The sequence below is a fragment of the Mycetomoellerius zeteki genome, unplaced genomic scaffold (assembly GCF_001594055.1).
Source record: "Mycetomoellerius zeteki isolate Tzet28-1 unplaced genomic scaffold, Tzet1.0 scaffold35, whole genome shotgun sequence".
Taxonomy (NCBI): domain Eukaryota; kingdom Metazoa; phylum Arthropoda; class Insecta; order Hymenoptera; family Formicidae; genus Mycetomoellerius; species Mycetomoellerius zeteki.
Window position 1 is genome coordinate 799,626 of NW_017257338.1, and position 25,694 is coordinate 825,319.

General features: G+C 31.3%; 3 protein-coding genes across 5 annotated transcripts; 2 read left to right on the forward strand and 1 right to left on the reverse strand.

The window, feature by feature from the left end:
- Positions 1 to 1,832: 1,832 nt before the first annotated feature.
- Sil1 (Sil1 nucleotide exchange factor) lies at positions 1,833 to 5,076 on the reverse strand. Its single transcript, XM_018452744.1, has 4 exons — positions 4,708 to 5,076; positions 3,645 to 3,934; positions 2,818 to 3,083; positions 1,833 to 2,739 (listed from the first exon to the last, which is right to left on the reverse strand). Exons 1-4 carry the CDS (start codon positions 4,820 to 4,822, stop codon positions 1,986 to 1,988), a joined length of 1,425 nt encoding a protein of 474 aa, XP_018308246.1. The 5' UTR covers positions 4,823 to 5,076; the 3' UTR covers positions 1,833 to 1,985.
- Positions 5,077 to 6,358: 1,282 nt separating this feature from the next.
- On the forward strand, positions 6,359 to 12,536 carry LOC108725478 (nucleoplasmin-like protein). Of its 3 annotated transcripts, none has more exons than XM_018452509.1 (5): positions 6,359 to 6,589; positions 6,865 to 6,980; positions 8,436 to 8,649; positions 10,044 to 10,117; positions 11,487 to 11,634. In XM_018452509.1, exons 1-5 carry the CDS (start codon positions 6,568 to 6,570, stop codon positions 11,541 to 11,543), a joined length of 483 nt encoding a protein of 160 aa, XP_018308011.1. In that variant the 5' UTR covers positions 6,359 to 6,567; the 3' UTR covers positions 11,544 to 11,634. The 3 variants fall into 3 exon arrangements, with proteins under 3 accessions (XP_018308011.1, XP_018308009.1, XP_018308012.1); XM_018452507.1 differs by lacking the exon at positions 11,487 to 11,634 and adding an exon at positions 12,220 to 12,525 and having other exon boundaries at positions 6,361 to 6,589; XM_018452510.1 differs by lacking the exons at positions 6,359 to 6,589; positions 6,865 to 6,980; positions 11,487 to 11,634 and adding exons at positions 7,666 to 7,754; positions 12,220 to 12,536.
- Positions 12,537 to 14,198: 1,662 nt separating this feature from the next.
- On the forward strand, positions 14,199 to 16,343 carry LOC108725528 (uncharacterized). The gene is made up of 5 exons (XM_018452582.1): positions 14,199 to 14,371; positions 14,579 to 14,720; positions 15,410 to 15,813; positions 15,898 to 16,064; positions 16,181 to 16,343. The coding sequence occupies exons 1-5, from the start codon at positions 14,264 to 14,266 to the stop codon at positions 16,302 to 16,304; spliced, it is 945 nt and encodes a 314-aa protein (XP_018308084.1). The 5' UTR covers positions 14,199 to 14,263; the 3' UTR covers positions 16,305 to 16,343.
- Positions 16,344 to 25,694: the final 9,351 nt, after the last annotated feature.

Below are 25,694 nucleotides of genomic sequence, written 5' to 3' on the forward strand. Positions count from 1 at the left end.
TAGTAGAAAGAATGCTGGATAATATCAGTATTGCTTTACGATAAAACTCATATATTTATGTGTCTGTCATAAATTATATACAAATGCACAACAGAAATTCATATTATAGTTATTTTGTCATTAGTAATGTGATAACAATTACATGTATGTATGTACATACATGAGGCTATGAAGAAAAAATTACGATAGTTAAATAAGTTCCTTTCTATTCATTGTAATTTAATTATAATAAAATAATATACAAACTCTTTCCTTTTTCTCTTGCTCTCAAATTTGATAAATTTCGAGTTTAGATGTAGCGAACTTTCTAACCATATTTAATAAAACTTATAAAATCGCGCGTAGAGAGACGTGAGATTTTGACTAAAATCTAAATAAGTAAACTAGACAAAATGAAATTAATTATGTTCCTTTCATCTATGCCTTTACTAATTAGTATTAAATATTCACAATGTATTCTTATATTTTGTTACAAATATTCACGGCAGAAAGGAAGCTGCAAGAAAAATTCAAAGTATGCATAAACCTCTAATATATTTGCATCTTGATCGATATTAAGAAAAATTGTACGGTGATAATATATATTTTCATTAAAGTATATCAAATAGTTATATATTGCGTCAAGTATTTGATATATCCATAAAAGATACTACATTGCGTATCTTTTTCAGATCGAGCTTCGTATTTCGTTAGATATTTAGACATATATAATTCAGATATAAAATTTAAATAAATATATCTACAGGAATATAAACTTTGTTAAATTTTCAATTTGTAAAGACGAGCGGAACTTTCAGAAGGAATTTAGCTATTGTAATTTTCTCTTAGTAGCCTCTTGTATCATGCATAATGTTCATACTTTATGAGTCACAAAAAATAACGCAACCCTTGTACTTAACAGGTAAAAAACAAGGTATTATTTCATTCACACAGAATGCATGATACAGGAGTGCTCTTTCTTGCACCTGTAAATAGAAACCCTAGTTGGGGAACTGGTTAAAATTAACATCTTTTACAAAAATATTTTCTATGTATCATACAGTTATATATAAATGAAACTGTTCATATCTATGTAATCTCTAATATGATTTGTAAATAAAATATACTATTCTGCGATTGTTCATATTTTTTATACTTCTTTCATATTAAATATATATGCTACAGGAACTTTCAGATAATAACATGTGGCATATAATCGGTACAAAATAATTTATTAAGTAATTATTTCTAAAACAAAAAATATAACAGTTATTCATACTTGCTATGTGATAGCCAGATATATAACTAAAGTCTTATACATATTTTATGTACACATATATATCAGTCATTTTACTTTTCAAATGATATTTTTCAATTATTCCTCACATAATTATGAGGTATATATGAAATATTAATTGAGCTGATTAAATCAAATATCAAAAAGTTCCCGTCTCTTGAGGGAAAAGACATATAGACGTTTAATTGTTTGATAGGCCAATAGAGAGGAAAAACTCTTACAACAATAGAGAGGGAAAATCGCTATAAGTATAACTAACTACTATGCCATTTAAATAATGAATTAAAGTTTAACTGACATTTAATGACTAGTATTTCATACTTTGGATGCAAGAGACGAGAACCGCATTTCACTGATCAATCCTGTAAGTATGACAATCTATTTACAGTAGGAATAGAATAAACACGTTTAGAATAACAAAATATTTTTTTATACTTAGATTTTCCTTAAGATCTGGAAATTGTAGCTAATCATTTTCATCCGCAGATAATATTCACTTTTTCAAGATTTTAATTCACTATTTGAATAATTACTACGACAATTTTAATTTTCTTCTCTTGACAAAACTTTTTACACTGACAAATGCATATTAAGTAAGCCCTATGCTATTGCACATGATTGCATATCTATTAACATAAGACTGGAATTTAATTTATAGTCTTTGATATACTTTCGTATATTTTTAGTTACCTTAGATATTAACTCATATTCATAGTTCATCATGAGGTGCTTCAAAAATAGTTTCTTTTAATCTTTCAATCAGTAATATTAAACTCTTTAAAACGTCTGTTTCATCCACAGTGAGTTTAATATTAGGATTTTGATAAAAGTGTAAGAGATTATTTATAACAGGTAAAAGCAAAAATTCAGTATTCTTAAATTCAGTTTTACAAATAGGAGATATCGTGATCATGCTATCTGAGACTACTTCGAGAAAATCGTTATTTTCTATGCTAAATTGGCCAGTTAACTTTTCTTTGAAGCATTTGACCATTAAGTTGCTTAGAAGTTTACAGTAATCGTGCCTTAGTAATTTTAGCTCAAAATCTGTAATAGCGTACTCCCTCATTCTCTGTTGACGCTGTTCGGCATCATGGATTTCTTCTAGGTTTCGTCTTTCGATTGTTAGATCGTTAATTAGTTTCATTGCTTTCATTTGTATATGTAATTGATCGTCGTATAGAATCTTGCCTAGTAACTGCAAACCGCCATGATCAATCCAAGCTTTCTGAGCAGCAGGAAACTGGCGTATTAAGGCACTTAGAGCAAAGAGACATCTGGATTTTATTTCAATTTTATTATTTGTAGACAAGACGTGCAACACTTTTTGAATAAAATCATTTTCTAATGCCTTAGCTTGCACTTTTGGATTTGATTGGGCGGCTGCTCCTAGAAGGCGTAATGCTTCCGATTTTATTTCATTATTAGTTCCATTAAGACATGGTGATATGATCTTAGTCAGCCTACAATAAAAAAAAGTTGATTAAAATTGTATTGGTAAATTGTTGTCTCCAAGAAAAATTATACTCATTTATATTTACCCATCCATGTCTGAGAATATTTTAGCATTGTCTATTTGATGAAGAAGGTACTCTAAATTATTTAAAATGTCCAATACTTCTTCAATCTCTATATTAGTTAACGTTCCTGTAGTGATACTACTTTTATAAGATTGAAATTTCTGGAAAAACCGTTTTAATAATTCTGAATCGTTTGTAACATTAACTTTAAGAGCATTAAGTTCCTCTTTCAAAGTTTCATAAAAACGTTTGAAACGTTTCTCAGTTTTTGGTCGAGTTTTTCCATCCTAGAATGAAAAAGAAAAGAAAAATATATAATAGATATTAAATTTTTACTTGTTAATTCTAAATTTGTAATAAAAAATAATTTACATCTAGGTAAATAATTATTAATATAATTTAGATCTACATATAATCAAGATGATGCAATATTACTCATTCCATATTAAAATATGGAATGAGCAAAACCTTAAACATAATTGCAATTGTCAGATGCAACAACATATGTTGATCCATTTATTAATAATTACAAATTTCTAATTCTTAATTCTTCATCTGTAATCATATTTTTACTTTCTCCGTCTATTAATTTGGATCTAGTCCAAGTTTTTTTATTCTAGGCTTTAAAAAAAATTCAGGGTTATTTTTCAACATCTCTGTTACATTACTAAATAGTTTTTACACTACTAAATAGTGAAATGTTAAAAACATTTATCTAACAAAACTTGAAATTTAAGCAAAAATAGCATAAAATTTTGAGGATAAAATTTAAAAGTAAATTTTATTTATGCTAAAACACCCAAATTGTAGGCGGAGAATTAACTATTTAAAATAAAAGAAATAGTTACATTCATTTTTGATACTATTGCTGCTTCATCTTGCTTAAGCTTTTTCAATCTCGCTTTTAATTCGTCAATAGGAAATTTCAAAGAATTCAAAGACTCTGAAACTTTTTTCATTTTCACAGGATCTGGCTCTTCGTTTTCTAGAACCGACTTATCCGGATGTAGTGTCAACGACTTGGAATTGGATCGATTTGTATTTTCATCGTCTTCTTCTGTGTCATCCATCAATTTAGCCTCTGTTACTCCAGTTGCAAAATTATGTCTCACATGAAGTCCCTTGGGAATAGGAGTTCCTGATAAAAATTAGGTTTTATTAATCTTACTAGAGATTAGATCTTTATTAATTTTACTATTAGATCTTTATTAATACTTATTATCAGTACAGAATTTTAGAATATTTATAATTTAATCAAAAATTTTAAATCTACAATTCTTGTATTAAGATGCGTTTATGTGACAAAATTAGTTTTATTCATATAGTTTAGCTTCATACATATTTTATTAAAAAAACACAAGCTATATATACTTTCATGATTATTGATTATTCAAAAATTCTTATTTGGAGCTTTCTTGAATATTTATATAGAGCAAATCCTAATATTTTCATATTCATTTCAAAAGTTTCAATAAAATTTTAATATTTGTTAAAAAGAGAATCATTGTAATACGCAATTCCGAACGATTTTAATTTCTTAAAAATGTGCCTTCTTGGACCACGTAATCCAATCCGAACGTACGTCACTGGAGGCACTCGATTCGGACAGGACGACTACAGAATTCTCTCTCTCTCTCTCCCTCTCTCTCTCTCTCTCTCTCTCTCTCTCTCTCTCTCTCTCTCGCGATTCCTTATTTAAAACAACACGAAGTAATCTCCGAAAATCCCGCATTACGCAAGACTGCGTTCTGTCTTCTTTAGGAATATCGGAAGGATTGGATCGTCGCATTTTCGCCGCGGAAGGGTCGCACGTACGGCGGATTTGACTGACGTGGTGTCAAACGAGCGACGGATCTTGATCGGCGTAAAGTAGTCCCACGATCACGGACACGACCTTGACGAGACACTCACCCTTTTTCACCGTCTGCCATTCGTGCGTTGCCACAAAAGCGCTCTCGTTTTTTTCAGCGCCGACGAAAATCGCAAACGGCAGGTATAACAGCAGGATGCACGTGTCCGCACGCATTCTGACAAAGACAACACGACGTCGTCGTCACCGGAGTAGAGGACCGTGTACGGCTGCGATTATTCACAGGCGAACCGTTTACGCGCAAATCTCAGGATCGTCCGTCATCAGCTGGCGCAAAAGCGACGTGAGATCGTCAGCGTGATGCTCGGCATGACATTTATCGCGGAACTCGCAAACAACTCGTTCACGTGTTGCGTCCGCTATTTATTGCGTCTGTGTGTCGACCTGTCGACCAATGCGCCGACGGTAGTTACACGCGGTCGCCACCAGAGCTGACCGCCAGCCAATGATGGGACGCGACGTTGCCGCATCCGTCGCATTCGAATCTCCTCGTGCATTCCGAAAAACCGAGTAGTATTTTATTGTAAAAAATAAGGTTAATTTTTTTTCATCGCTACACTGGACTGCACTAAAACTTTCCTTCTCCTTTTATCAAGTATCACAAACATATATAGATACTTATTTCAACATATACATTTTTTATAAACTATATTTGAATAAAACTATGTTTTGTCACATTATATTTGATATTTTATTTAAAGCAGAGGTGGTAAAGATTAACGTTTTTTTTTTTTAAGAATAAAACATACTGTGTCTCTTCTTAAATATATTTTTAATGCTTCAAATATGCTTTAAACAGTATTATAAAAAAACCATTTAAAACATATTAAAAGTATCAATTTATAAAACGCGTTTAAAACATGCTAAATACTTTTGGACAAAGAAACGATTGAATTGTCCAAATATTCTTTCGAAAAGCAAATTATTAGGTCGTATTCTCGAAAAATATCGCATAATATATATATAATAGTTAAATCTGTAATAATATATGTAACGTATACTATATTATTTTTGCACATTTACGATATTTGTCGAGAATATGGCCTCAAGGTAGTAATTCCTTTTTTCACGCTTCATTTTAGGAAAAAGTTTACACGATCGCTATTTCGATAAACTTGAGCTCACTCTCTCATTCTCTTTGTTCTTATTCTTTTATTCTTGTATTTATCTATTAATTAGATAAATTATCACATAGTTTATTCGAAGATGGACCTTAAGAATCGTATTGTTGAAAATATCGCACAGGACAATGTACAAAAATACCATAGTATATAATAGATTCTTCTAGTATTTTCGTATGCGATACTTATCAAAAGTAAGGGCCCTGGCACACAAAAAACTTAAGACAGTAAGACGTAAAGGCAGTAAGGAAATCAACATGCTGGATTCGCTACTGTTTATGGCCTTATGGACTCTACTGTGTTTGGTCAATTCGCTTACTGCTTACATTTTACTGCTTAAGTTTAATTTTTTTGTGTGCCATGGCCCTAAGGCTTCAAACTCTGAAAGAATTGGGAAACATTCCGGAATTGGGAGTAAGACGCCCGGCCGTTTGGCGGCGACGCGCGTGTAGTACCGGCCGCCGGTGGCAACTGTAACGGCAAGGGCAACAGCAACGCCGCGCAGCGCCACGACCGACCAATCAGCGCGCGGAACGTAGTCTGGGCGCGCAAGGCCAGCTAGGCGAAACTCATTTTACTACGCGCTCGTACGACGACCGGCACGTGCGGCGGCGACCGTTCCCTACTTCCCTCGCGCAGTAACACAGTAACCGTTGCGCGCGCGGCGTTTCGCTCTCACGTTCTACTCCATCACCGCGCACGACACGCACACGTCCACTGCACCGTCCTCACGGGCACGTTCACGCGTCACGAGAATCCGTTAATAGCAGACCGATCGCCATGGCAGAGGAATATTTATACGGTAAGTATGAACGGCCACGGTGCTACGGTCGCCGTGGCTCTGCTATTTCGTGGCCCACGCGGATACTTACGTACCGTCGGCCATTTAAGCGCGAAGGGGATGCACTGGCCGGAGACGCCGGCTGGGCTTTCGGCCATTGCGATACGGCAGACTCCCGTTGCCAATCTCCGGAGCCGGCGTGCACGGTATCGTGCATCACGGCGACGGCACGCGCTCGCTCACCGGCCGGCGCCGCTCTCTCGCCACGAATACGACTTGGTGTCTTCTATGTTCAGGAATCACCCTGGAGGGACCGAACGCGAGCGAGGTATGGGACCCGGAGCACAAGAACGACGACTCGGACGGCGCGGCCCAAGACATCGGCGCCGATCAGAAGCTCATTATAAAAATGGTGAGTGTGCCACGTTCCGGTAACCGACAGGATGACAACAGGGACGTCGCCGTCGTTCCGTGCCCAGCGGGCTTTTCCCCACCTGCGGTTCTTCCGCTGTATCGAATGGAGCCGCCACGCTATCGTAACGTTGTCGTCTCCGTGAAGCATCTTTCGGGCGCCTTCTTTCCTTTATTCGTGGTGGGGCGTGCGGTTTCTACCGCACTCGTCGGCTACCGCTTCTATCCACTTCTACCACCATGCCGTGTGTTTCCGCATGCCGCATTCTCAATCGTTCAGTTAGCATCATTTGGGAACCCCTCGAATTTTTTTTCTTTGTTGTAGCTCTCCTCGTCGCCGTCGTCAATTAACGTTTCGCGCGCGAAACTTCAATCGCCAATTCCGAGTGATCTCGTTCAATCGAGAGAGATAACCTGGGTGACAGTCGGCCACGTTGCCCCGTTTTTTTGCTTCTCCTTAGGATCGCGACGTTCCTCTATGACTAAATCGTTCAACGATTGCCACGAGTCCCTCGAAGCGGATCAGAAGGCATCTTTTTACAAAGTCGCGCTTGTGGCGTTGTGACGATGATTGATCAGTCTTCCCGTTATAATTGCCAACTCGTCTTTGACGAATACCGGGAAAGTTTGATGCTTGGCGCCATTTTTTCACAACGGCTTCGCCCTTCCCCCCACTTTGTATTAGATAAGACAGGGCTCTATTATGTGTCGCGGGATAAAGACTTTAACGGAAATTTCGTTTGCGGCTAAGCTCGATTTGATTCGATTGAACGAGGTATCGAAATTTTTTTCGTGGATCACAATGTGCGAATTAAATTAACACAACTTCATAGTGTGCCTGTTATCGAAATATTGCGGCACACAAAGTTAATATAACAAAATAGATATTAATAAACATGCTCATCGCGAATAGTTTTATAAGAATTATAAATATATCGTTTTATCGTAGCATTATTTTTTAACTTTTATAAGGAAAAATATAATTTTTTATACATTTTTATATATTACATTACCTAATCATTTCCTGTTATGTGTGCGCTTTGTACTTCTCATTAAACTTGAAAGCATTTTTTATCTCTTTTCTGTTTATTCTTTTTTTTTTATACAAATATTTGTGCATAATTGTTTTTTAAGAGACAAGTTACTTTCTAACCTAAAAAGATAGAAATTGATCAAACTTTCTAAACATGACAAAAATATCTGAGATAAAATGCATTTAATAAATAGTATAATTACAAGGAATTTAAATATATAAAAACAATAAAAGGGCATGAACCACATTCGCATAATTTAAGTGGTGGATAATTTTATATTTTAATTATATATATATATATATATATAGTTTGAATTTTGTATGAAATCTTAAATATTTGTAAGAATTAATAATCAAAATAATTTTTAATATCCAATATTATATATAATTATTTATTCTACATTTATGTAAATAATTTTTTAGGCTCTTCTGGGACCGGAGGCTAAACCTGGAGAGCTTAACGTCTTGCAGGTTGAAGCAATGGGATTAAAAGGACCCATCAAAACTCCAATTGCCTTGTTGGAGATGGGAAAAACGGCGCAGATTATTCTTGATCTCAGTTTCCCAGATCCTCCAGTCACGTTCACGTTGGTTAAGGGCAGTGGACCGGTGCATATAGTAGGGCACAATCTTCTTGGTACGTATCTCTACATCAAAAACTAAGTAAATTTTACTTAGTAAATTTATAATTAACATTTAAAAAATTATGTTTGTTATGTTATCTCGGGATTAAGTTCATGTTTTGGATACTATATTCCTTTTACATACAGTGAGATATTTTTCTATTATTCTAGACAAATTCTTATTGTCACATATACAGGATGAGAATTGAACTCTAAACTTTTGCTTGACAAGCGACTATTCTAATACCGAGCTATATTCAATATCCCTGTTTTATTTCAGGTTATTATATATTGTATGTGCTACTAATATTGTATATAACTCAATCTAAAATATTATGTACATGACATATACATTTTTTAATGAACTCATCTTAAAAATACACATTACTAAACTTTAACAACTATTTCCTAAATTATTAATGAAAAGTTGATATTTTTTATTTTGTAATATTTATAAAAGTTTATCAAGGTATGTCAAGTAAAGGCGATAAGGTTAAAATCAAATGTCTTCTTAAAAAACATAAAGAAAAATAATTTTAATAAAAATAGATTTTGTTCTATGTTAAACATACATATATTACATGTTTATTATGTATTTTTTATCTGCTTTGCTTTTGAATATGTATATGTGATACATGCTAGTCCATCTTGAATTATACATACAAACATTTTGAAATAAATTTTATACATTATATATGAGCCCCTTAGTTGATAAGTGACATAAGTCCAAAATTAGGAAGAATGCGTTTGTTATAGAGGTAGAAAGTATTAAGAATGTTTGTTTTATCTATCAATTTAATTTACTTTTATTTTGTTTTTATGTTCATAAAAAATAAAAATCAATTTTACATCATAAATAAAGTGACTGTAAAAATAGCTGGACTTAAGTCACTATTCCAGATATTTTTACGCTCACTTTATTTATGATGTAAAATTGATTTTTATTTTTTATGAACATAAAAACAAAATAAAAGTAAATTAAATTGATAGATAAAACAAACATTCTTAATACTTTCTACTTCTATAACAAATACATTTTTCCTAATTTTGGACTTATGCCACTTGTTAACTAAGGGGCTCATATATATATATATCTATGTATATATGAAAATATATGTTTAATTATAAAGTAATACTTAAGTTTATTAAATACATTACACGATTTTACTCTTTAAGAATTATAAAATAACTTTCATATATTATGAGAAATATTGCTAAAAAATAGACAACTTGCAACAAATACTACATAATAAAGTATTTATTATTTTATTTTATTTTAATTCATTATTTATTTACAACTAACATAGCATTGTCTTATACACGATATTTTATAACATAAAATTATACAAACAGTTATTTTTTCTCTTATTAAAAATTAAGCAGTACTTAAATTCTTTTCTTATCATAGGTGGCCACATTGAAGAATTTGTGGATATGGATGATGAAGTGGAGGAAGACCTTGATGATGAGGATGATGAGAAGGTATGAATTATTACATGTATATTTTCAACTATATATATAGGTATATATAGTGGAAAATATATATTCTATTTATATATATCTAGCAAATTTTATTATAATAAATTTAGTAAATTTTTGCTATAAATCTATGAGTGAGGATAAAAGAGGATAATACTGTGTATTTAATTTATTAATATTGATTTATGCACGTAGAATGCTTCTCTATAGTAATAATAGTAGTAGTAGTATAGTAATAGTAGTAATAGTAATAGAGGAAATGGGTGGCAAAATCATATCAGTCCCTCTGAATGTTTGAACCTATTCAAAAGGAGGTAATCATAATCTGTTCTTATTTCAAGACCATCTTAAGTAATGTCTTAAGATGCAAATACGACTCTCTAATTGATTGATTCATGATATCTTAAGACTGTACTTAAGGGGATCCTAAAGCGAAGCCCGAACTCCGACGAAGTCACCAGAGGTCGTTGTTTTTTCAGCGCATCAACATATCTTTATATACTAATCACACTAATATCTCACGCAACCTATGATACACGCAGTCACACGTTCGTATCAATTCTCGTATAACAAATTCGTCGCGATAAAGCGTCTAAGTCTAATTCTAAGAACTCGACATTTGTTCGTGCAAACTATGTGTCTGTGGATTACTATTTTATAAGTACAGGTTGCAAAACTTTCGTGCAAAAGTTGTCGACTTGATAGCTTGAGACATCATGTTACGCTAAGAAATGGTAAAAAATTTATCAATTCCGAAATTTTTTGTCGTTCTCTGTATAAATTCCACCTCACAAATACGTATTAATATGTACATTTTAATCCTGGAAAAAGATTTTCGAATCTGTGAAAGAAAAAAAAGTATTTGTTATACAAAAATTATATGATTTAGTCGGTAATGCAGACGACTTTAGGATCCCCTTAAGCAGTCTTAAATATAAGAATCGACTATGAATACCGGCTTCTGATTGATTCATGGCATCTGAAGACCTTAAGACAATCTTAAATATAAGAATCGATTATAAATATGGACCAAAGAGTTATATAGATCTGAAAATTTCTTCTGCGACTTCCGTTACGTCAGTACGGATTATGAATTTTTCCGTATATACGAGATGCGGGATTTGAACTCGCGACCTGTCGATTATGAGTTGCACTCACACGAAGATACGTGACTTCCCTTATGCTTCTTTATAAAAGTATGATAAATTTTTGAAAGCAGAATATGTTATGACGTAGCTTATAAGTTTGTATACATATATAAATAATTTACTATAGGAGAATTTGTATCATCATGATAATATCTTTAGTTTATCTTTACTTTCTATGTTGCTGTAGAACAAATGAAATTATATTTAATAAATATCCATTTCAGGCACCGCGAAAGAAACGAAAACTTTTATCAGGAGATAAAAAAAACGGCGTTGAATGAGTACGGTCGTGAACGTAGACAAATAGAATATTAAGATAAAAATCGACATTGCGCCATAGTATGTCTAAAAAATATCAATATTGCATTAAGAACATTTTTTATTTTACTTCAAACTTTATTTTTTAAAATATCCTTGAGGAATTATAATATTTTTAAGGACAGGAAAAGATGGACGTGAACTTATAAAAAATCATAAATGTATCCCTTGTATTCTCATTCATGTTTCATGTTTTATTTTTGTAAAATAAATCTTATTTTGCAAAGAATTGCTTTTATTTCTTACTAATCACGCTTCCTTTTTTTCCATTTTTGCAAAGTAATGTATTACAATTTTTTAGTAGATTCTAAAAGATCAAATAATATTATTTGTAAATATTTATATCGATAAATGTAATTCGTATTTTTAAAAGTCAAAATTAGGCTAACATATTGTGATTTTGAAATTTTAATTTGATTATAAAACGTAATAAAATTTCATATATATTTTCTTAAAATTTTCTTTAAACGGATGTAAATAAATTTTATATATGTATATATATATATCCTCATTTACTTCCTTATGTAATATAATATACTATGTTTGATTATTATTATTAAATACGGAAGTATATTATCAATGGTTTTTTGCTTATAAAATAAATAAATTACATATGACTACATTTTATATTTTTTATAGGATCCTGAAGATGAAGACGATGAAGATGACGAACCTAAGAAGAAGAATGCTAAATTAGCAGCTGCAGCTAAATACAAAAATCAGGCTAACAAGAACAAGAAAAAATAAACATGAGCCTTAAGATTATGAAAATAAAACAAACTCTTAAGTTAAGATATACACATAAGTCCATCACTATCATCCGCATTTGTGCGAATCTAGTATCATTTCATCAGATTATCACACGACAAAGCGATTGCCTTCCACCTTTTTAAAACACAACTGGACCAACAAAGTAAGACAATTATATTACGTGTAATTTTGAAATAATTTCAGACGATTTTGTTAATTTGCTTATGAAAAAGTTTGCTTTACTTAAAAAATATTTTTGTGCTTTAACTAATCTTTTTATGCTTTTGTCCAAAGTGAAGTTTATTACAATATTACCTCAATTATATATAGACATTTGTTCATAACATACTTCTAGTATGTGTGCTCTTAAATATTTTTACAGGCTAATATATGTTTAGTAACTAGGATTTGTGACATTAAAGAAAAAAAAATGTTTGGCAAGATTTTTATAAATATAGTTTCTCTGTCTTCAAAAAGTGATATATGTATATTTTTATCGTATTGGAGATATAATTCAAAAGACAAAATTATATATTTCTCCTCTTGATAATAATACTTTGTCATTGATAGAAGGAAACAAATTTCTTAAGAACAATAAGAATCTTAAGAACAAATATTATGTTTTTTTCTTTTTTACTAGACGACTTATTGAAATCCATGTTAAATATATAGTTTTGGTATGATAAAATAATGTTGTATTAAATGATTTCTGGCCCAGTTGTCATTGTAAAATTTATGGAAAGCACGAATGGGGATCCACAATGAGATTTTGTATTTTTTGTTTTTCCGATATCGTGTTCATATCGACGCGACTCTTTTAGAGATGCGAAAATATATTCTATCTGTTTAAACACGATTTTTGGAAATAGTTCTCATGTAAAGAATTGCAAAACTAAAGCTCCAATATAATTTATTATTTTCGTGTGTACAAGATGGGGAGAGGATTATTAGTTAACTCAAAAATTTTACTTACGTCTAAAGATATCAATATTAAAAAAAGAACATATACACGTCATCTCAACATTCATTCCATTTGATGAAAGATAATAGAAATGGGAGTTACAGGTGTACTGGGTATATAAATGCTCTTACATCAGTGTCATGTGCTATTGAAGCATATGTGATGGCATGTATAAAAAAAACGTACGTGCGATTGATACGTAGTCTGTACACCTATTTTGTACATATACGATATACAATAAAAAATTTCACAACTTTTAAAATCCGTATTGCTTGGGTATATATTCATTTGAGAGTAACCTGCCATACTGTAACAGAATAATTTTTAATCTATGTGTATTTTTCATTAGATTTTTTTTTATTTCTGCGAAAAACTTCGTTTTATTGTTTGAAATAAGTGCATTTCAAATCCGTAAATATACGACATTTGTAATTATATTTGATACTTTTAACGTTTTTCACTTAAAGCGAGTTTTAATGCGATCAATCGCATTATGTACAAGTGCAACATATGGTGCGTTCGGGGAGGCGCTATTAGTGCTACTTCTATCTTCGTTGTTTATTAGACGTAAAATATTGCAATTGCGCATAATGCGATTGATCAATCGAATAAAAAAAAAGACTTTATTCAATGATTATGTATTTGACAAGTAACTTTTACATATAGGTTATTTATGTATAATATATAACATGTCAAGTTTCCTTTTACTTCGTCTCACACATGAAGAAAGAACATCATAATTCTTCAAACACTCTAAGAAATTTTAAATACAGGTTTATTGTATGTATATACATACGTGTAAAGGCAATTTCAGAAATTCAAATGTCGTAACTCTTGAAACTTGATTATTAAAGTTAAACACGAAGTATGCGATATGATCTAACCAATGAAATAATATAACAAATAGAAAATTATTGAATATATCTAAAGAGATTACGGAGAGAGATTGACTTTGGAGTTAGATATTGTGATATGCAGAATGTTAACTTAAGTAAATGTTCTACTAATGTAGAAAACAAAGTTTCCTATGGCAACGCAGAATCCGACATAATTGATCATGAAATAGTAACCTTATCGCAGGTATGTTATATTTCACTTGATTACTAATTATTATGAATTGTAAGTGAATATCAAATTTTTGTGTATAATATGAGATGTCCTGTACAAATGAATAATTGATTAAAAAATCATTTTGTATTTTAAATATTTATTATTGTTAAATTTCTTATAAATTGTTACTATTTATAATTTTGATATCAATATCTAATTTTTAATTATATTCAATAGGTAGCGAAATTGAATGAAGTTGTAGCAAATTTAAAAGATGCTATACAAATAAAAGATGTACAATTAGAAAATTCACATCTAGAAAAAAGTAGGTTACTGGCAGAACTAAAGAAACAACAAAGATGCAACAGGAATCTGAAACGTAAGATTTAATCATTACGTGTTATGATTTTTTTCAGAGAGTATACATATATTAAATTTGAAGGTATGACTACAATTTCTGATTGAATTATAATATAAATGGAATATTTTGCATACTATATAATGTTTTACATCTATCTAAATTTACTCATAAAATTAGAATTTTGTCAGCACAGCTTTACAGTTTTGTAGTTTGAACTAATTTAACAAATATGAATGAAACGATATACAGAGGTACGTTCAGGAATTGCACCCAGATATAACTCTAGGCTCTAGTTTACGTTATATATATTATGTTACTGTGCACATCAAAATTATCTAGGCATAATTCCTGAACGCACCCCATGAGGAGACGCTATTGGCGCTATTTGTGTCATTCTATCTTCATCTTTTATTAGACGTAAAACAAGGATAGAATGACACAATAGCGCTAATTGCATCTCCCCGAACGCGCACCTGCAGTGTTGAACCGTCAAACTTAGAATATGAGTTTAGGACTCCAAAATAAACAAAATTTTCCTATAGAAGTTCCTATAGTTATGTAACTTAAGAAGTCAATATCTCTTTTAAAAAAACAAAGCGTTTACCAACAAACCAGAGAAAAATTTTGGTTTTGAAGTCCTAAATTCATATTTTAAGTTTGGCGATTTAATCCAAGAACATCCGGTATATTAATTATTTTTATTGTAGAACAGTTAGATGGCGAGAGGATTTTCTATCAAAGAGAAAAAGATTATTTCGTTGAAGAAATGCAACGGTACAAAGGCAGATATACAGGCAATGTATCGAAGTTTCAGCAACAACGGCATAAAAAGCTCGAAGAAGTACAAGATTCCTTAGAACAAGAAAATAAACAGCTTAGATCAGAACTGTTAGATAAAAACAAAGTTACGTATAATCTATGTGTGAAGTTCCTTCGTATGAAACATGCTAAAGACACATTAAGATATAAATTGGACCAGTTGCTGCATGAGCATTTGCTAGTAATGGCGGAGATGATGGAGAAATTAGACGAAGCGAGAAAGGAACTTAATTTAATTGTGTCAGAGAAATTTCAAGAACCGTTACCTCTTAATAAAGCTAAATTTTTACAGGTAAATGACAATATATACGTCTCTTTCTTTTTTTTGTTGTCCAAATCTATGAAATTAGACTGTACATATTGTATGAATCGTTAGGTTGTACAAAGGAATAACAGATTAACATATGAAAATGCAACATTGAAAGTGCAGGTCCATCAACTTACGCAGAACATTGAGAAATTGAAAAGTCATATGCAAAGGCCGAAAAAGATTAATGTAGATGCTAAAATCATTGAGAAATTAGCAACGCAAAGCAGTACAAAGTACGTTGTACGTGGAGAAAAGAAACCATCGAATTTCCATTGTAGCATATATATATTTTCAATATTTTTAAATTTATCTAACATTATTGATAAAATATAATTGTTTACACTTTTAGATTTACTCTAAATAAAACAGAAAAAGTCGCTCTACTCTCTAAATTATCTCAACCTGCTGACCATACTGAAGATGCGGAGATGATCTCGCAGGTGAATTCTGAGAGTGCAGATGATTGTACTTAATGATGCGAAAGATGTTGGGATTTTAAAAGATTTCATGCAGAACGCGCTCGAAGTGTGTCAGGAATTGTAGAAACGTCCATTATTTCTCGAATGGAATAGATGATTCTTTGAAAGAAACAGTATGTGTATTTGTATTAATACTTTTTTCGTAAATCTTCATTAATTCGTTGAAGACACGCGTGAAAGTATTTTATGATATAATAAAATTGTCCCTTTTTCTCTTACTCATTAAAGATCGTCGATATAAAAAAATTCCTTTACATAGTCGATTCCTTTACAAAGGAAGACAAAGAAACAAGTCCTAATTTGAACATAAAATATTTAATGTATAACAGAAAGTAACCATGGGTGTCAATCAGCCAGGATTTCAATCGAGAAAAGGGGGGGGGAACAAAAATTTATCTTTAAACAAACTTAATATTAAAACTTATTAAAATATATATATTTTTTGAAGTTATCCTTCGAGGATCTTCAATGAACTTTCTTACAAACAACGTGTGAACTATATATTGGGTAGTGAGCGTTTAATTTTTCATCGTAAGAATGTTTAATAATGTATTCAGCATGAATATAACATTAGATTTAAATAATGTATATTTACATTATGTTATGTTATATATATTTAATATAAAAATATTTTAAAGTAGGTTTTTTTTAGTAAGCTTTAAAATGTTTTTCGAAAAAAAATGGCACTATTTTTCAAGGATTTTACAAAATATCATATTTTTTGTTGTGTAAAAACTTTCTTTAAAATTGACGGCGGAGAAAGTTTTAAAAAATTTTTTTTTAATTTATACGAATCAAGCACATTATGACAAATATTTTTCCTCTTTTGTCTTTTTCGTAAGCTTTTTAGTTTCGAAGTTAAAAAACATTTTAGAAAAAGTTTTTTTACACAATAAAATTTTATACAAAAAAAATTCGATATCTTTGTGAAAAATCATATCAAATTTGTTCAAAAAGCATTTTAAAGCTTAGAAATCCTATTTTAAAATACATTTATATTAAATTTGGTCCAATAATGTTCCATTAAATTGCAATGCTTTAAAGTAAGATAAAATATTGCAAAAAATATTAATTTTATAGCTGTAAGATTTATAGCTGTAAGATAAATATAATTTTTCTATCTATAAGCATATTCCAGCAATATTGCAGCGTTGCAGCAAACTTTTGTACGGTATATCATATATCACAGATAGCTTACAGTAGCGATATCAAACATTAAAATCGCCGTCTAAGTACTTTTTCTTCTCTGTTCTTCACCAGACTCTCGTTCTCGATTTTCTGCATCATCAATCTTACGCAAATTTCAATGTGTATTTTGCATTATCTTACAATTAGTTCCGCATTGACGAGAGAGAGATCATCGACTTAAATTTATTTTCTATACAACTTATATATAGCGCCGACTAAAATAAGAATCTCAGAGAGTAATTAAATGACACTAATTATTCCACTGCATTGACATTGTTGGGCTATTCTCTTCAACTATTTAGTCGCGATGTATATTATTAGGTCCTATTAATGTGCAATTATAATAGCTATCGTGGAGAATGTAAGAAACGATTGGCCAATACTATTTCATATAAGCCGATCTACCTCTTTTCTCTCTCCAATAAAAGGTATCGACAAAATGCAGAAGAGACGTCAATCCGAGAATGAATTCGTGGGCGTTCAGCTATCCTGTATCGGACTGTTGCGGCGATTAAAACGATAAAAACGTACGCGATATGACGCATATATTTCTGACATTTTTGAGTAAGTATAATTCTATGCGCAAGCCATTTGTCGTATATGCACAATTTCTCTCTGTCATTTATTCTCAGAAATATTATATATCTTTGTTATAGTACATTCGAGAAAATTAAATAACTGGTAAATAAACAAAAAAATTTCAAATTAATTATAAAATAATTCTGTAAAATTGCCTATCTCGACGTGATTTTAGAATTTTATAGGTGTTATCTGACATTAATTCCACTTTATTATGACTAAATTATCGAGATTCGGTAGACTTCGTTAAAGCCGATATTACCGATATGAAAATTGCATTTCTGGGAATTCCGGGAAAGAAACGGATTTCTCAACATTCTCTTCTCTTGTCGAGAATCGAGGGGAAGTCGGGGTATATCGAGTTTGCCGTTGGAGTGAACCGTCGTCGCTTATCCTGTTGCTGCAACAGAAAAGAAAGAGAAATGCGGGTCAGCGGGTGGTTAAGTGCTACCACGGAAACCTTTAGGACAGTTTACCACTTCGGCCGTGAGCTCCGGTCGTTTCCGAGTCCCCATTAAATACGCCGAGTTGCGAGAGTTGGACACCCATCGACTTCCGACGACGTCACACGGGGGATGTTTTCGCGGCTCCACGGATCGAATACCGCGTGGCTCGCGCGCTCGGCTCCACGGAGGGTGGTATGTATTAAAATGAAATGAAATGTGAATGTTTGCCTGTGTGTGTGTATATGTGTGTGTGTATATATGTACGCGCGTATAATCCGCGAAACCGGGAAACTGCATTGACAAAGCCTGATATTCTCGTCACATATTTAGCGCTAAATGCGGCAACAGTCCAATACCGAGTTTTATTTATTGCGCGCGAATATCGCGTTCGCGATGCTAAATGTGTCTTGCGTGAAGAATACAATGACCACATGGCTTTAACCTTTTCATATATGTGAAGGTGAGAACATATATGATTAGTAAAGCCAATTCCATTCTAATACTGCCGCAAATGATGACTGAGAGGACTGAGAGTCAAATGGCAAACTTCTTTTATAGATATACATATAGATGGAGAACGTTTAATATTTGATTTATCCAATATTTCGGAAATATATTCCAAATGAGCGACTTAATACATGTGTAATCTCTTGTATATAAACGTAATTGTATTTTTAAGAATCTTAGATTTAAACGTGTTTCACTTATATTTTATCTGAAAAGAGAACCTTTTCTCATCGTTTTATCGTAAAATTATTTCAAACCACCTAAGAGATTTAAAGTAGTTTTACGATATCAGATGAAATCTGCGCGGATTTTTCGTCAGGCGACACATTTTTTCTTGTATTACAATAAAAATGATTGAAATGGTAACAACGAACTTTTCAATTTCCACACAATAAAAATAAAAACTTAAAACCAAATGCATTACTGGGACCATATTCTCGAAAAATATTATATACGAAAATATTAGCATACGTTACGTACTATAGATTTCCTTATAGATTTCCTTTATATTTTTGTATACAATATTTTTTGAGAATGCCCCTGTACTTGGAAAATTACATTATTTTTACTAAAATTTTATTTTATTTAAAATTAAACATTTGAAAATCACTCAGCTAAGTCAAACTTGAATAATTTTGGACTATTATATCATACATATAAAGTAAATATTATAAAGAAATACATTTAATGTATTATTACCTATTACATTTAAATAAAAATGTAATAGGGATAAATGTATACGTTAACTAAATTAAAGCGCAAAAAAAAAACGTATTCCTTCATGATTTAAAAAAAGAAACATAGTATATAAGATCTCTTGCAAAAATTGCAATGCTTCTTATGTAGGACAGACAGGTAGGAAACTCAAAACAAAGATAGCTCAGCACCGCAATAACATCAATAGAAAAACAGGCAGTCTGTCATTACTGAACACAGAATATAATTTAATCATGAGTTTGAGTGGGATAAAACACAAAAATTTTTTGTAATGAAAGGTATTTAGAAAAAGGATTAATTTCTAAAATGCCAAACATTAAAATTCAAGAGAATAGTTTAAATTTACTAAGTTCTTGCATCATGCTTATATTAACATTTTAAACAAGATTTGATATAATAGGACAAAATTTTAATATGGTTAGATTATCTACATGACAATTATTTACTACATGACAAATATTTTTATTAATGATATATTGTTGTATTATTTGATGTGTCACTTACAATATTTGTGCCTCGATTATTATTGTCTTTTGTACTTGGTTCGATCTGGTTGATATGTAGATCTTCTTAACTTATAATTTGCATTTCAAAACAATCATACATCATGTTTGACGTCCAGTCATGCTTTGCAGCGGGTGAGTTATTGAACTTTTGAATTTTTTCGGTAACTGTCTAATTCTCTCAATCATTCGCTATTTTATTCTTTAACGCTTATTTAATCTAACAGTTCTAATCTAATAACTGACAGTTATACTCTTCAAATATGTAATTGAAGAGGCTCTTCGTGCTGCAATCTAAGCTTGGACTGAATTTATTGCGGCTACTCTCTGTGAATTAACGAAATTGAATGCTTGGACATCGCTGGTGATGACTCGAATGAAACCGAAACGTTCAAACGTTTTATAATTCTATGTAAAGAATTTTAAAATATATTTTATAAATTGTAACGCACGAATTATCGCAGCGTTAGTGCTTTCAATCGCCCGTCTTTTTAGTGATATTAACTAAATTAGATTGAATAAATTAATATAATCTCAAATATTATACAAATATTTGAAAGAAGATGATTAGTTTGAACTGAATAATTAATTCGCACCTAAGTATATACGCACAAGATGCATTACATAATGAATATTAGGTAATATATATTATATATGCGTATACTTACATACGAATTAATTATTCAATTTGAACTAATCACTTTCTTTGAAATATTATCCTTGCAGCTATATATCGGTTTATTGTTAAACGTGATGAAATCTCATTATTATTTGTCCTACAAATTAACGAAGCAATCGCAATTGTATACGAGTATATATATCTTTCGTTAACGTTTCCCATTATAATATAATGGAATAATAAATATTAGGGACTAAGTATGGCACGCCGAGAGAAAATTACAATTTTATATTCGACCAAATAAAAATTGCAAAAAGGGAAAATTAAAACAGCAAAAGATACGTTTTATGTGCATTTTATACGTAAAAATAGTTGATAAATAATGTTTATATAAATGTACGTTTTGCGCGCAAAGAAATAATCATATGAAATTAATGAATAAAATATTTCATGGAATGTTGATAAAGAAATGAGGAAATATATTTATTAAGCCAACGTTAGTAAAAAATTAATATAAATTTTGAAAAAATAATACAAAAATTGGAAAAATTAATTATTTAAACAAAAATCGCATATGTAATTAATTCTCAGCGTCATCAGTTCCACTGCATTCTTTATGGACTCATTCAGAACACAGACAGCATTGAAACGACCCAGTTAACACAAACTAAAAGTAACATAATGTCAATATTATAATTCCGCACTCTATAATGTAACTGTTACGTAACACTATGTGTTATATTATATTTATATTATAAAATACGAAATTATAACACTGATGTCATGTTAATTTTAGTTTATCGACAGTGTTTCATATCTACCGAATTCTTCGCAAATAGTGCACTTTTCATTGGGAGAAAAAAACTTCGAATTGTCCATGGGCACAATTTGAATATACATATAGGTTAAAAAATATTCAAATAGCAAATAATAGAATATTGCGGATGTGAGAATCAAAGAAACAGATCATATATCGATTACCTCACGGTTAAAATAAAACATCTATCGTGTACGCATGTGGGATAGAGATAACTCAAATTTATAAATTATGAGGTTGTTAAATAAATAATGATGTTGCTTAGTTTTTATAACGGTTCATTGCTTACGTAATGAACTTCTCAAAGCGAAACTAGTATCTATATATAAATCGTCTACGTATAAATGAATGAAATTCAAATTTAATCCCGCTATGATTAGCTAATTAATCGTATGGCCGCAAATCATGTAATGAGCAATTTAACATTCACAGTAGCATCTATCAGTAATACTTAAAAATTTGTATGATTTTGATGAAAATATTATTTTATGAGAATCGGCAAGAAAAAAAGAGAGAAAAATTGTAAGAAAAAAAGTTTTCAATGTAATTATAAAAAATAGAATATTGTATATATAGGATAATACTTTTTTCAACATGTAACTTGGAGAATAACATTTCTAAAAATAATCGAACGAGCGACCGTTCGTCATGTAGGAGGCGACAAGCCGAAAGTTATTAGTCGTTAATTATCGGATGTACGTGACACTGGCAGCCCTTTAATTAAATCGTTTTTCCTTTTTGTCATGAAATACTTTTCGCAATTGCAATTTTTCAACAGCTTCATCACTTCCGAATGGAAAACGTGGATACTGAGATATTTTGCGACAGTCGTAGACTCTAAACTTTAGAAGTACCTACTCAAATACAAATATACTTGCATTTATATGGGATATAATCTTCAATTATAATAACGTCTAATTTGATTCTAATATATACATATTAGGAAGAATACATATGAGAGTAGCGTCTAATTGATAATAATTCTATGATTTTATGCCTGATGTGCGTCTGTCTTCTGCTTTTTATTACAAAGACAATCAATAAAAAGTGGAGCTAATATTCCTTAATTCTAATTAACATAAAACAATATTTTTAAAATTAATATAAATTATATCATCTTAGAAGATTACAGAAATGATAGTAGTTCTCATAATTCTTCTTTTGTAGATTACGTTGTCTAATGGAAACGACTTTAACGTTTTTATATTTTATCGGAAGAATGAGCGTGCGCGTCCGGTAAAGACAGCTCTGACTGGGAAAAATCACCGATTCTCGTATATAATTTCGATGAGAACGGGAAAAAGGAGCAAGTCGAGAAGGCTGATGAGAAGATGCACGATATAGCATACTGTGTCACAACGTTGACATTTCTAAAAAATGGCCAACCTTCAACCCCTTTACAGTTTCACCTTTGTCGTTGCGCTTTCGAATTCTTACTCACGTCTACAGGCAATAACTCCCACTCACAGTTATAAGTCTACTGAAGACGGTGGTCGATAAAAGTCGGCTATTTTGTGGATAATTGCGAGTGACGCGTTCCGTCTCCACGTTCGTCTCGTTAATGAAAGACGGATACGCGTCGAGAACTTTCCCACGATGGTAGAAAAATTTTGTAATCTTTCTGGAGAAACATATTCTCTGATTTCTCTCGCATCGTACATATGTTCCATATGTTTGCAATGTCTCTGTAAGTTTCTGTTCATTCGCTTTTACAGCTTTTTCTGGAATAATTTGAATTCAACTTTTTTGTGTCCATAGATTTTATAAACCATCTAAACAATGGATGTTAGATCCGTATTCACACCTCACTTTTATCGATAAAATGCGTACCATCTATTTCTGAGATTCTACAGTATATGTCGTGATTCTATACTATATGTATAAACATAATATATCTCTTATTTTAAAAGTGATACAACTTAAAAACCGATAATTTTCAAGTTATTAACATGAATGAGTTAAATAAACGTAATCTCCTGTCAAACATATTATTCTATCAAGTATAAAAAAATGAACTTTATTAAAAAATAACCAAAATCAAAATTACAATTCACAAGGGGTACTTTTTTTAAATCGTCAAAATCGTCACAACTTAAAAGGATGATTTTTTAAAGGCTGTGAAACGAAAATTACAAAAACGAGATTTCATTATATTAGGAATATATTCTTTCTCTCTACTAAGATTATTTAATTAATCATTAGCTTTTTCTTAAGTTGGAAAATAGTTTTTCTCTTTTCTGGAAAATCTAATTTTTTTATGTTACTCTCTTTAAGTAAGAAAGCAATATATTAAATTCACATATTTATCGATAAAAGTGGGATATAAATATAGGCCAAGAGCTATTTGTTTTTACGAGAAACTTATAGAATTAATTGAATTTTATATATTTATGTACACACGCATACACACACATATTGTATATACATTGTGGATCTCTAAAAAAGTCTTTAAAAACTAGTCAAACGTTACTAATAAAACTTCATATTGCTTCCTATTTGAATATTTCTTTAGTTTATTATTATTAATTAATTTTAATGTGACTCCGCTGAGAATGCATTATAATTTATCACTTACATATATAAATAATTCTATAAAATCTATAATTCTGTGATAAATTATAACACTAGAAGTAGAAATGAATTTTCATTTTAGAGTTATCTTCTTCACTGAATCATCGACTTTGTTCCCCCAGCCCGATGCGACGCTTTTATTCCTAACTGCACCTGTTAAACCGTCAGGAACCTGTTGAAATGCGAACTGTAAATTAAAAGAATCACGTGAGGCATAAACTTAAATATGGTAAATCGTTGTAACTCAATGAACTTTATATTTTCATAATTTCTTAATTTCTTAATTTTTGATCTATGAAAATTTATTTATTTAGGGAAAAAACAAAGATAAAACAGATTTTATTTCTACAATGAAACTTTATTTTTCTTGAAAATACAAAGACCATAATTTCTGAAGATATATTATTTACTTTACCTTTTTTTAGCGAAACAAAATAATAATAATACTTTAATTTTTTATTTCGATTAGTTTGACTTTACTTTATTGTTCGATTTACTTTAAAAGGAAACAAATATTTTAATAACTTTTTATTAGAAAAATAAGTTAAAAATTTTTATTACGCAACTTGTCTCGTTATTGTAGCTTTATCTGTGTAAAACTCAATATTTATGCATACTAAAGTATGTAACAACAAGGTATGCGCTTTTTATTTTCTTAAGAAAGGAAGAGAATATCGATTCATTAATTTTGCGATTGTTAAATTCTTTTTCTAACTTGTAAGCATTAATTAATTTATAAATGTAATAATAATTTAATTAATTTTTCATTGTGCGAGATGTTTTATTACGCAATCAAAAGAAGGAACATTTCACTCGCATTATACTTTTGTTAAAATGTGCAGTAAGCGCATTCGAAATGTTGCAGTTTAGAATTAAAGAAGATAAGCAAGTAACTTCCTATTCGACTTATCTTTTCATTAACTTCGTGCAAGCCGCTTTTTCAAAGCGACTCACAAAGAAAATGAAAACTTTAATTATCATCTATTATAAATGAAGACAAACAAAAAAAACTTGTGCGCTATCATGATTTCTTCATTAACTTCATATAAGCCATGTATGTTTTTGAGAAAGAGACCGATTATACCTCCATTGAGGAAGGTAAGAGTAATCCCCCTCCCTCCAGTCTTGTCCAACTTGAAGTACTGGCATGGCGCGGGCGGAAGCGCAACAGTGGAGAAGACACTTCAAATAGACACGCGGTCGGTCTCCTCGCGCGAGTCTTCGTCTTTCTTACGCGCGCCGGGAAAGTATCGGCGCGAGCGCCTGCGTGCAGAAGCGAAGTATATAGGAGCGTGGTTGCCCACCGCCAGCGTCACATTGCATCCCCCGACGTACGTCCTTCAGCTTCGTCGAAGTCCCGACACCCCCAGTGGCGGTCGGTGCTCCCAGCTCCGAGCCGAGGGATCGGCGCCACCTCGAAGAACGCCACGTCGCGCC